Source organism: Erythrolamprus reginae, chromosome 1 (genome assembly GCF_031021105.1).
Source record: "Erythrolamprus reginae isolate rEryReg1 chromosome 1, rEryReg1.hap1, whole genome shotgun sequence".
NCBI lineage: Eukaryota > Metazoa > Chordata > Lepidosauria > Squamata > Dipsadidae > Erythrolamprus > Erythrolamprus reginae.
In genome coordinates, this window is record NC_091950.1 from 90,490,392 (window position 1) to 90,503,569 (window position 13,178).

General features: G+C 39.8%; 1 protein-coding gene across 3 annotated transcripts in view; it reads right to left on the bottom strand.

Annotated features, from left to right (window-relative positions):
* SMOC1 (SPARC related modular calcium binding 1) overlaps nucleotides 1–846 on the bottom strand; it is an 88,317-nt gene extending 87,471 nt beyond the window's left edge. For 2 of the 3 annotated variants that reach the window (XM_070758593.1, XM_070758584.1), the window contains exon 1: nucleotides 476–830. In XM_070758593.1, coding sequence (XP_070614694.1) covers nucleotides 476–583 — 108 coding nt within the window. In that variant the 5' untranslated portion in view covers nucleotides 584–830. Of the gene's footprint in view, nucleotides 1–475 lie in introns of all 3 variants that reach the window. The other variant, XM_070758603.1, reaches the window with a different exon arrangement.
* Nucleotides 847–13,178: the final 12,332 nt, after the last annotated feature.

Below are 13,178 nucleotides of genomic sequence, written 5' to 3' on the forward strand. Positions count from 1 at the left end.
TTTATTCCCCGGGATTAAAACCACAATATTAAAAACCAGGGCTGAAAAACCCTCAAAGCCACCACATTTTTTTCTCCCTTCCTATAATAACTCTCCAGCTTGCTCTACACAAGAACCGCTTTTCATAACGGGTAAAAAAAAAAGCCATGTTTGAAACAACTCTGAAAAAGGACATCTAGTTTGAAAGAAAACAAAACGTGCAAATTATTTCTCCATTAGACCCAAGTATGTATTTACACGGAGGGAAAGGGGGGGGGGGTTCTTTTATAAGTTTCTTAACAAGCTGTTGTTGTTTTTAAAGTTTCCAAGTCCTTATTTAATTAGTAGAATGCTTGTCAAGAAGGGAGTAAAACCAGACCCAAGGGGTTAGAGTTAGCGCGAAGAGAGTCAAATCAGAAAAGTTGGTTTGAAGCTCCCTCCTCCCGTACCGAAAAGAGCGGAGGGACGAGAGGATGGGCGGCGGGGTTACACTCACCCGGGGCCCCGTTGTTCTGTGGAGGTGGACCTGCGAGAGAAGCAGCAGCAGCAGCAACGGCCACGAAAGCAAGCGAGCAGTCACCAAGCCCCCAAATCTGGCAGGCATGGTCCCTTCGGGGAGCAGGAAAGACTATCCGCAGCCTCGGGACAATGCGCTGCAGATAAGGCGGCGGGTCGAGGCGTTAATTCTCAAGGGCTTCTGCCTCCCTTTAAAATAATAATAATATACAGTATATATATATATTTAAGGGTATCCGGAGAAACCCGAGCGTCGGCGATTTTATCCCCCTGCCCGGCCACACACGCTCTGTGCGCAGATGAGAGCGAGCTACTTTTCCGGCCGCAACAGGTTAAAAAACACTTCAGCCTGAGCCATTGGGAGGCAGGGTTCCCATTATAAACCCCACTGCCGGGGCAGGGCGGGGCCAATTTAGGCCAAGCCCGGGTGACTGACAGACCGAGGGAACTTTCTCAGTCTCTCCGGGGTTTTGTTTTTGTTTCTTTTTAGTCCCCCGCTACAATCGGAGGCTGCAGGGTTTAGTCCTTTTCTCTCTCTGCGCTGCCCGCGCTTCGGATGGTGCGCGCCTAATCAAGAGGTGACCTGCCAAGAATGCCTCAAGAACGTGTATAGCTATAAACCATAAGATTAGGAGTAATAAAGAATTGATTTAACCCAGATAACAAAACTACAAATTATTATTATTATTATTATTATTATTATTATTATTATTATTATTATTATTATTATTATTATTAAAACAATATGTAGAAAGAAATCTAATTGTTTAAAAAAGAATTATTAATGAAATCGTTAAAAAAACCTATATGCAGTCATTCCCATTCATTCAATTCAATCATTCACAACATCAGCTGGAGACAATCTCATATTTCACAGCCCCCATGCCCGCCGGCAGAGGTAGGTCTTCAGAGCTTTAGGAAAGACCGGAGGGAGGGGGCGGTATGTATCTCCATGGCGGGAGTTCGTTCCAGAGGGCTGGAGCCGCAACAGAGAAGGCTCTTCCCCTAGGCACTGCCAGATGACATTGTCTGGCCGACAGGACCTGGAGAAGGTCAACATTGTGAGACCTAACCGGTCACTGGGGTGCATGAGGCAGAAGACGGTCCCATTGAATATTGTTGAAGATATTATAGAAGAAGGGAAGGGATACCAAGAGAGTACAATTTAATTAGCAATACTTTATTAAAATGCAAATTTTAATAAAATTGAAGTCACTCAAAAGAAGGTTAAGAGGGAGAGAGAGAGGAAGTAGTTTTGGAGAAAGTAGAAGGGGGTGGAGGGAGAGGAAGGAAGGTAGGATGGAAAGAGGGGAAGGGAAATAGATAGGAGAGATGGAGGGAGTAGATGGAGAATGAAAAAGAGAAACAAGAAATTCAGACTAATAACATATCAATAAGTTTGCGGTTAGTTAACATATTTCTTAACTAAAAGAGGTTAGTTAAGAAATATGTATGTATATATATATTTGAGATGTATGTAAGGTATATGCATTGATAATTGTTTTAATATGAAGTGGAAAAAATAAAAAAATACATATACAGTATTGAAAAGTAGTTTTTGTTCTGACTGAGCAGCGCCACCTCCCCCCACCCCTTTTATCCTAACCACCAGAGTAACTCATTCCATTTTCTGCTTTTTCACGACAGGCTGAGCTGCAGACTAATCTTACATGTGCTGATTTTCCTTGGCTAAAAAAAGACTGGTGGAAGCCACTTTCTCAATAAATACATAAACCGCAATGAAGCCAGAGCTTCAAAAGTAGTGTTCCAATATGTCAGGGGTTGCCACATAGAAGAGGGAGAGTCAACCCATTCTCCAAAGCACCTGAGGGTAGGATGAGAAGCATTGGGTAGAAACTAATCAAGGAGAGAAGCAATTTAGAACTACGGAGAAATTTCCTGACAGTTAGAACAATTAATCGGTGGAACAGCTTGCCCCCAGAAGTTGTGAATGCTTCAACACTGGAAGTTTTTAAGAGGATGTTGGAAGTAGTGTAGGGTTTCCTGCCTAAGTAGGCAGTTGGACTAGAAGACCTCCAATGTGCCTTCCAACTCTGTTGTTGTTGTTGTTGCTGCTGTTGTTGTTTTGCTCTGCTCTGGATGCATATTAAGAGAAAGAGGAAAGGAGATGGGGAGGGGGAGGAGAGTCAAAGAATGGACCTGCCTCACCTGGCTTGGTTCTTGTTAATTACTAGTTTTAGCATTTCCCCATCAGTGACTGGTGACCTCTGACAGATGCCCCCGAAGGAAACGTAACATTTCAGCAGCCTGCTTTGCATGCAAAAGTAATCCAGTACTAAACAGAAAGCATCCTAAATGTACATCAGTGCACACTTAGTTGGTGGGACCAAAGCTGTGAGTAGAGAGTAGAAAATCTAGCTTGCATTGAATAGGGTGAGTCTGTTGGCAATAAAACCAGACTTCAGAAGTTCTTGTGACATTCTGGGAAAAGACTGTCAAACTTTATAGATACTACCCTTGTTTTTTGGGAAAGCTGCATCTGGCCTGAGTATGGCTAAGGTTGATAGTCAAGCCTAGACCTTCTCTATTTTCCTTATGTGATAGCTTCAGTTGGTCAAAGCCATGAAATATGGCATAGCAGGTACAGTGCAGTATTGAAGGCCACTAAAGCTGACTGTAGATCTGGAGGGTCAGTGGTTCAAATCTCATCACTGGCTCAAGGTTGATTCAGCCTTCCATCCTTCTGAGGTGGGTATAAGGAGGACCTGCATTATGGGGAAATAAAATAATAATAAAATAAAATAAAATAAAATAAAATAAAATAAAATAAAATAAAATAAAATAGTAAAGTAAAGTAAAGTAAAGTAAAGTAAAGTAAAGTAAAGTAAAGTAAAGTAAAGTAAAGTAAAGTAAAGTAAAGTAAAGTAAAATAAATAACACTATGACCAGGCTAAATGAAAGACCTCAGACTGGCCAGGATAAAAGTAATAAGAAGGAATGGTAAAAGATATGAATTGATAAATAAAATAGAAGAAAATAAGCATATTAGTAGTGTTGAGACTGTATATTAGGAGGAAATGAGTATAAAAAAGGAAAATGTTTATTAATTATTTATTAATTCAACTTATATGCCGCCTAACTCCCGAAAGATTCTGGGCGACTTAATTGAATTAACTGAAACATATAGAATTAAAATAGGATAACTATAGGAAGAGAGTGCCTTTCTATCCCTTATACAGAGGACAAGAAGACAAGAATTGTAATTGTAATTGCAGGTAGGTGGGAGAGATGGAGAGTGCATGAGTGAAGTGAGGAAATGAATTTTGAATGCAAGCTATTGATTTAAAAAGGAGAAAATAAGGATATGGAAATGGAAAATATGGACTAATGTACTAATTGTAATATGTATGTAAGGTATATGCATTGGCATTTGTATGGATATGTGTTGAAAATAAAAAATATTTTAAAAAGAATTGTAATTGTAATAAATTGTGTGTGTGTGTTGGGTTATTTTTTTTAACCCCATGTAAGTGCCACAAGAGTCCAAACCAGCTCTTGGCAGCTCACAGTATAATAAACAATAAAATCACAGTTCCAAACAACAGAGGGTGGGATGCTCAATTCCAACTATTGGGTTGCCATCAATCTTAAGTCGAGGCCTTATGGAACATCAAGAGGGTGGGACCCACATAGATCTCAGGGGGAGCTTCATTTCAAAGGATATGAATTTTGATAGAAAATGTAAAATCTGCCCAATAAAGACACCGGTAGGCCAGGGAACTCGTAAAATGATAACGTGCAACTGAAACTGCTAACAACAACAAGATGGCCGCACCTGGCAGCTATTTATACCCCCTGCTGCCAGGCTGATCTGGCCAATCCAGGCTCTGTATTTTCCCGCCCAAGAGTAAGGGGCGGGCCACATTTCTCAACTGTCCTCTAAACCAGTGTTTCCCAACCTTGGCAACTTGAAGATATCTGGACTTCAACTCCCAGAATTCCCCAGCCAGCATTTGGGAGTTGAAGTCCAAATATCTTCAAGTTGCCAAGGTTGGGAAACACTGCACTAGACACAACAGAAAAGGCATGCTTCCTGTGTCCCTGATAGATGGCACTCCTTAGCTGAAGGCATTCAAAGTCTGCCAATTCTGCTGGCATGTACAAGAAAAACTACAATTAGCAAACCATTTTGCTAAAAAAAAAAAAAAAAGTATAACCTTGAGGGGGGGGGAAATAGTATAGCAGCATATCTTGCTTGCACATTCTATTCATTTCGAATTGAAATTAATCATAAAAACTCTTCTACCTCCTTTCCTGCATCAGTGGTTAGAGCAGTGATGGTGAACCTATGGCACGCATGCCACAGGAGGCACAAAGAGCCATATCTGAGGACACACAAGGCGTTGCTTGATGTCAGCTTTATGCACACGTGTGTGCTGGCCAGCTGATTTTTGGGTTTCTTTTTGGCTGTTTTGCTCTCCCCACAGCAAAAAATAGCCCAATGGCCCAACTGGAAGTTCATTTCTATGCTCTCCCTCAGCCTCCTTTTCGCTGCCAGAGATCTTCAGGAACTTCTTTGGCTTTGGACAGTTGCAACGAGGCCTCATACACCTTGGCCTATTTCTTCTGCAATTGGGAAGGCTTTCCTGAAGACCTCTGCATTTGATAACTGAGCTCTAGATTGATCCAAAACTCTGTTATCGGTTGGAGAGGCCTTCAGTAAAGCCTTCCTGGCTGCAGAAGAAATGGGCTGAGGTGCCTGAGGCCTGGTTGCAATTATCTGAAGGTAAATATTTTTGTTTGTTTGTTTGTTTGTTTGTTTGTTTGTTTGTTTTGTCAAACAATTATAGGGTGGTAATTTGTACAAATAAAACATTAGATAAGTAATGATAAAAAGTAACAAAAGAAGACTATAGGACAGGGACGGTAGGCACAATGGTGCGCTTATGCATGCCCCTTACAGACCTCTTAGAAAGGGGGAGAGGTCAATTGTAGATAGCCTAAGGTTAAAGGTTTTGGGATTAGGAGTAGAAGCCACAGAATCAGGTAGTGCATTCCAGGCGTTGATTACTATGTTGCTGAAGTCGTATTTTTTGCAGTCAGGTTTGGAGCGGTTGACATTTAGTTTAAATCGATTTTGTGCTCGTCTGTTGTTGCGGTTGAAGGTGAAGTAGTCGTTAACAGGTAGGACATTTTGTGTATGATTTTATGAACTATAATTAAGTTGGAATGGAGACGACGCAGTTGTAAGTTGTCTAAACCAAGAATTTCAAGTCTGGCGGAGTAAGGTATTTTGTTGTGAGAAGAGGAGTGAAGGACTCTTCTTGTGAAATATTTCTGGACTCTCTCAATTGTGTTGATGTCAGGTGTGCAATGTGGGTTCCATACAGGTGAGCTGTATTCTAGGATTGGTCTGACAAATGTTTTGTAAGCTCTTGTTAGCAGTTCAAAATTACCAGAGAAGAAGCTGCGAAGGATTAGGTTAACAACTCTTAAAGCCTTTTTGGCAATGTTTTGCAGTGGGTTCTAGGACCTAGGTCATTGGATATGAGTACTCCAAGGGCAGTTCCATTTCCTTTCATTTCTGAACTTCCAGTTGGCCCATTGAGCCATTTTTTGTCATCCCCAGGCTTCAGGAGGCTTTCCTGAATCCTGGGGAGAGCGAAAAACACCCCAATGGGCCTACCGGAAGTCTGGAGGTTTCAGTGAGGCCTGTGTGCATGGGGGGGGAGCAGCCTGGGGTGGTTTGTGCATACGCACAGAGCATTGCATTATGGGTGTGAGTACGCACACACACGCTATCACACACATGTGCACCCTTTTGGCACCCAAGTCGAAAAAGGTTCACCATCACTGGGTTAGAGCATAAACTTTGAAAGTTATCTTGTTAAAAGGTTAATACGAAGTCTAATTGATATTATTTAGTCACTAATTGCATTGAAGGGTTCTTGCTGAACCTTTCCTGATTATGAAAGCCACACTATTCTTCTTTGGGGGGGGTTGTTTTTTGTTTTTTGTGGGTGTATGCAGGGGTGGGCTGCTGGGGGTTCGCAGGGGTTTGGGAGAACCTCTAGCTAAAATTCTGTGCAGTTTGGAGAACCCCCAAATCCCACTTCTAGATGGCCCAGCCTACACCACCCCTCCCTGGAGTCCCCACATGGCCAGTTTTGGATGCAGGTAAGTGCAGGCTGTGCACGGAGGCTCGGAGAGGGCAAAAAAAAATGGGCCTACTGGAAATTTGAGAAATGGGCCCATTTCTGGCCTCCAGATGGCTTCCAAAGCATGGGGAGGCCACTTTTGCCCTCCTGGAGGCTCAGGGGAGGACAAAAACACACCCACCATGCCCACTCTCACCCAACAACCAGGCAGACACCCCTTGCTAAAAAATTTGAAACCCACCCAAGTGTTTGTGTGTGTGTTGAGTAGTAAACACTGTTATTATCTGACTGAATGTGTCCATCTCAATTTTCCAAGGCTAAGTTGTTAATGTGTAGTCAATTCAGTTCATCTCTCTTTGTGTTGAGTTTTCCCAGGCTTGCTATGTTCCATCTTCCCACTGGAATTCTATTTTTGCAGTTGTTGTTGGGTTTTTTTCTTGTGGCAACATTAGCATCATTAGACATCTTGCAATCTTTAATACAGGCAAGTCATGACTAACATTAGTACGCCAAAAGATCTTCCATTTTTCATCAATAGGCATCATTGAATGCCATCCAACTAGGGTTATTGTCCAACAGTATATCATAAATCACCTTATGTTGCCTATCCATGTGGATTCCTTGGTAAAATATAGGAATACAGTATAGGCATACAAATCCAATAAATAAATAAATAATAATTTACCACTGCCTCCTCTTGCACAATATGAAGTGATGCCTTTGCCACTGTCACTAAAATAATATTTTCTTCCCAGAATCTTCCTATATTATTGTTTTCCAATATAGATTCCTGGGATGACCTTCATACTTTTGATAGGAATGGGACTACACTATTGGGATTATGTGTTTCTGCCATATTTGGCATTCTTTATTTATTCCTCTCACAAACACCCACAGTACCACAATGAGGCAACTCAAAAGGACTTGAGGAGGGTGACTATAGGACTTAAACTTTTATTGAACTGGAAAACTGTCCTCAATTAGAAAACAAGTCAACATTTTGATATTCTCTGCATCTCATCTTACTGCATTTTGAAATCCACAGATTTGGAGTCATGTTTAGTCTACAAGTGTTGGAAAACATACAGCTTGATGTGCATTCCAGAGAGGGGTGGCATACAAATATTATTATTAATAATAATAATAATAATAATAATAATAATAATAATAATAATAATTCCTCTTGAAGCAGAGGCATTACACAATTCTTGTTCCTGACATGAGCTCAGCGATCACTTTCACTATTGGATTGTACGTAATGACAAGAGCACCAGGGATGTCTTCAAGACCAAGAAGATTCCAGGCATCCAGTAGGTCTCCAAGTGCTCACAGTGTTATAAGACATCATTCGATTCTAATAATGGAGATACTCAACTCAAGATTTATGTGGAGCTATCCAAGGTTCTGTTTCCTTTCCTTTTGCCTTTTCTCTCTTCACTGAAGACCTCTTAATGATCTTTCCTGACTTCTTCTGTGTACCAACAGTAGCCATAAAAACATAGGATTCCCTACCTTCAACCTCAACTCCTGGTGACTACATGGACATGTCCATATTTTTTTACTAGCAACAAAGTACAAGTGGTTTGTCGTCTAGAATGCTTCCCAACATTTTTGTCTAGCTTACAATTTGGGAATTTTGGTGGGTTCCTATCCTAGTTCTGATAAAGTCCAACTCTCCTTAGCTGCTGAGCAAGGGAGATCAACCAGATACTGTCACATGCTGAGAACTCCAAGTAATTGTAGAACTTGCCTCTAAGAATAGTGCACTGTCTTTTCATATTTTAGTTAAAGAATGAATGACTGCTTTGAGAATTTGCATTGGTTGACATAGATGGGACTGAAGTGACCTAATTATAATTGAATACATACATACATATATGTCACATGTTTTTGCTAAAAATTAAGGGAGACTAGGATAGATCTATTTCGGCCTTGGTTTTGACTCCTTGATGCATCCTGTAATTATAGGTGTTGGAGTAATTATGGGAATGTAAACTCTAGAAAAGTGTTTGCTACGTATTAATTATTTAAAAACAGAATGTGCTCATTCTTCAAAAGAAATATTAATTTATGAAACATGATCAAATAAAATTAACAAATGCCAATGTAAATAAATAAAAGTATAAGACTGGTTAATTCGCATATACCCTAGTGGCAGCAGGATAAGAATATCTATACAGTAAATGCAATAGAGATTTTATATTTAAAGAAAAAAGCTAATTCCTGAAACTAATTCCATGGCATAACACTCAATCCATTTTGCAAACAAACTATAATTTGGATGAAGTTTACTCCAGTTTCCATAAAAACAGATCTTTGAATCAAATATGGTAGTTGATACTAATGTGAACCAAGGATGAAAAAATCTTTTTAGCATAAGAATATCTCTACAACTTTTTAAATGAATACATAAGCTTTTTTTAAAAAAAACCCACTAAAACTAATGACAACCTTCGCTTTAGAGTAAATTTTAAAATATTTCAGTCTATTTATCAATTTCCCTTGTCACTAACATAATGCCAAGTAAAACTACTCATCAAGTAATTTTTTATAATCAGCTTCCTTCAATATCACCCTGTAGTATATATTAACCTTTATCTTTTGGTTGATAGACATCATTCTAAAACATGTAACAGAATACTTGCACAGAGGTATTGTCAAAGGAATTGATGTGCTGCATTCCTTTCCTTGAACCCTTCATTTGCAAAATTATTTCCAAAATACGGAGGGGAGCAGTTTGGAAATTAGAAGACATATGAGGAAAGCAGAATAAAATTGCACTGAGGAAGAGTGGAGAACCTATAACCTTTCCTTCTGCTTACTCCAGTGTCAACGAATATGTAACCAATTAATGTAATCACAGACTAATTATGGCATGTAGAGAAGTAGATTTTCAAGGATTTCAAGATGATTATACAAAATAGAAGGACTTCCCCACTCCACTCTGCAGAGGCTCACAGGTTGCATCCTTGTCCTTATAATTGGAGATAGATGACCACCTGTTTTGCAGGTGCGGTCTTACATAGAGAATTCAGACAGGAATAGTTGATGAGAGCAAAAAGGGTCATTCTCAAACTGCAACCAGATTGTGTGGATTGCTTTGCAATTATTTCTGAGCAAAATAGCACTTCCTAACAAAGGGTATAAAACAAGCAGTGTCTTATAGGACAAACATGAAATTAAATTAGTTAGGAAATAAGCCCACTTACTAAAATGGCACTGAATCTCAAGAAAGTAAGCCTTAAACCCAAAACAAAGTCTTCTATAGTCCCTTAATGGAAAGCCTGTATTTGAACAGAGTAGCTACATCACAAGGCTGAACAAAACCTCCCTGGACCTCTTAAAAGTTTAACAGATTTCTTCTGATGTTCTTATGCTCTGTCCTTTTTTAATTTAAAAAAAAGACTTTCTCTTTTCATTGTCACTTTCCACGCTTGCCATTCTTCTTCTCTCCGAGTGATTAATATCTACAAACTCCTGACCTCCTGAATGGTTTCCCAGTGCCAACACTAATCACATTTTAAGGAGCAGGTCAGCGGTGAAGGAACTAAAATTCATGTGAAAAACTCTCAAGGATGGCCTTGGTGGCTCACACCTGCACTTCCTATTCATTGGCACTGTTTACATATTGTCACCCACAATTAATTCTTTCCCTGGACACTCGGCTGATTGCCCTCCCTTTGCACACAGACCCCTTCTGAGCTGTTGTGGCTGTTCAATTGAGCATGGGTCACCCTGATTGAATTAAGTTTTGTGGCAGCCCCTTTTCTCCTTTTCTCTATCACCCTTCACTAAGGATGCCTATTGGAAAGTGATGGGCACTTGAAGACCAAAGGTAATTATAGGCAGGACATGTGTGAGGATTGTATTTTGAAGTGTGAACCAGGACCACAAGGGGAGGAAGGGGCAATATATTTCTTGAACTACTTTGGCCTTTTAATTTAAATTGGAAGAGCAGAAGAAGAAAGCAACAGGACAAGACCTGATAAAGAAAAAATGCCTAAAGCATAGAGCAGCAGGCATGTGTATATGCTGGTTGTGATAAATGACGTTTTCTCCTTATGATGACTGGGATTTTTTAAAAATTGTATGTTGGATAGTTTTATTTCACGCTTCTCAGTCCAAAGGCAAACCTTTAAATACTGAACTCTAGCATTTAAGCAGCAAAGTATACTGCTCAAAAAAAATGAAGGGAACACTCAAATAATACATCCTAGATCTGAATGAATGAAATATTCTAATTGAATATTTCATTTGCACAACTATTCCATTTGTACAACAGCATGTGAAATTGACTGTCAATCAGTGTTGCTTACTAAATGGACAGTTAGATTTCACCGAAGTTTCATTTACTTGAAGTTATATTCTGTTTTTTAAGTGTTCCCTTTATTTTTCTTGAGCAGAGCTGGGCAATATTATATATATCACTAATTACTTAATTCAAAGAAGGAATATTAAATTAAATTACATTACATTACATTATATTATCATTATAATATAATTATATTATAATTATTTTATATTATAATTACATTATTTTTATTTTTATTATACTTTTTATTATTTTTTATTTGATTGTACTTTATACTACATTACATTATTTATTTGTTTGTTTGTTTGTTTGTTTGTTTGTTTGTTTGTTTGTTTGTTTGTTTGTTTATTACTTCTAGAGCCAGATAGATTGGCAAGTACAGTTAAGAACTCTACTTAAGAACTTAATTCGTTCCATGACCAGGTTCTTGAGTAGAAAAGTTTGTAAGTAGAAGCAATTTTTCCCATAGGAATCAATGTAAAAGCAAATAATGCATGCAAAACCATTAGGAAAGAAATAAAAGCTCGGAATTTGGGTGGGAGGAGGAGGAGGAAGAGGAGGAGGAGGACAGTCGCTGCAGAAGGAAGAAGATGAGGTGAGGGGAATCAAAAAAGTCCAAAACTTTAAGGCTTAAAAGAAAAAAGAAGGACTTTGAGGTGGCGAGGAGGAGCACGCACCTCCCATACAGCTGGTGCGAGGCTGCCTCCCATACACTGCACCAAGGAGAAAAACCCAGGCGGGCAAGAGGGAGGAACTTCCTGCTCCTTTGACTGAAAGGCAGCGACTGCTGCTGCTATCTGCTTCCTCTTCCTTCCCATGCTGAAGGCTCCCCTCTCCTCTCGCTCGCTCGCTTTGAAGCCAGCGCCTTTCCTTCACTGTGGTGACTCCCCAGTTTGGCTGAAGTCGAGTTGATCCGTCTGGGGCGAAGCGCCCCCTTTTGCCTTTTCACACCCAGACGCTCCAGGAGGCAACCTCATGCCAAGTGTATGGGAGGCAGCACGAGGGAGTCACCACCGCAAAGTGGTTTATTCCCTTTCCAAGGGCCCAGAGAAAGGAAAACTCTCAGTTCGCTCTGAGCTGCCCAGAGCAAAGGGAGTGTTTCTTTTCTCTGGGCACTGGCAGAGGTTTATTCCCTCTCCAAGTGCTCAGAGAAAGGAAAATGCTTAATTCACTCTGGACTGCCAAAGCCTCCTTAAGCACCACCAAAAGGCTTCTCTGGCAGCCCAGAAAAGCCCGAGATGGCCGCGATTAAAGAGGGAATGGCAGGAAACTGGCCAGGCCTTCATGCCACTCTCAAATTTCCTGGGGAATTTTTCTGGGCTCAGGTTCTTAAGTAGAAAATGGTTCTTGAGAAGAGGCAAAAAAAATCTTGAACACCTGGTTCTTACCTAGAAAAGTTCTTAAGTAGAGGCATTCTTAGGTAGAGGTACCACTGTACTGGCAAATCAGCCAGATATTGAGGTAGTAGACAAGGACCATGATACAGTGGATGGTGATAGATGTAGCAGTGCCAAGTACTATGTACATAACAGTTTGGGTTTGGCAGTACAGTATATAAAAATGAATGCTTACATGTACTGAAGCACTATAGCTTTAAGAATTAGTGTTGGAGATTGCCCTAAGAAGGAACAATAAGCATGATTCTGTCTCTGTCTCTGTTATTTCTCTCTTAGGTATTGCTGACTGCTATTGTAAGAACTGTGTGTTTGATGCTGGCTTATGTATTTGTAAGCTGTACAAGTATTGTTAATATATTGAGAGTTATTGACTGATTTGACTGTGTATGACTGGACTATTTAACTTGACTACGATATTTGATGTGTGTGTGTGCGTGTGTTTGTGTGTATACACTGCTCAAAAAACCCAAAAGGAACACTTAAATAACAGAATATAACTCCAAGTAAATCAAACTTCTGTGAAATCAAACTGTCCACTTAGCAACACTGATTTACAATCAATTTCACATGCTGTTGTGCACATTCAACTTTGTACAGAACAAGGTATTCAATGAGAATAGTTCATTTATTCATATCTAGGATGTGTTATTTGATTGCATATATATATGAATATATTTGATTTCTATCCTGCCCTTCTCCTGAGACTCGGCTCAGGGCGGCACACAACAAGTAAAATATTATTTTGTACGCTTTAATGTATCTGGTTTGTATGATTGACTCATATCTCCTGACCACCTACTGCAGAGGTCTTCAAACGTGGCAATTTTAAGACTTGTGGACTTCAACTCCCAGAAT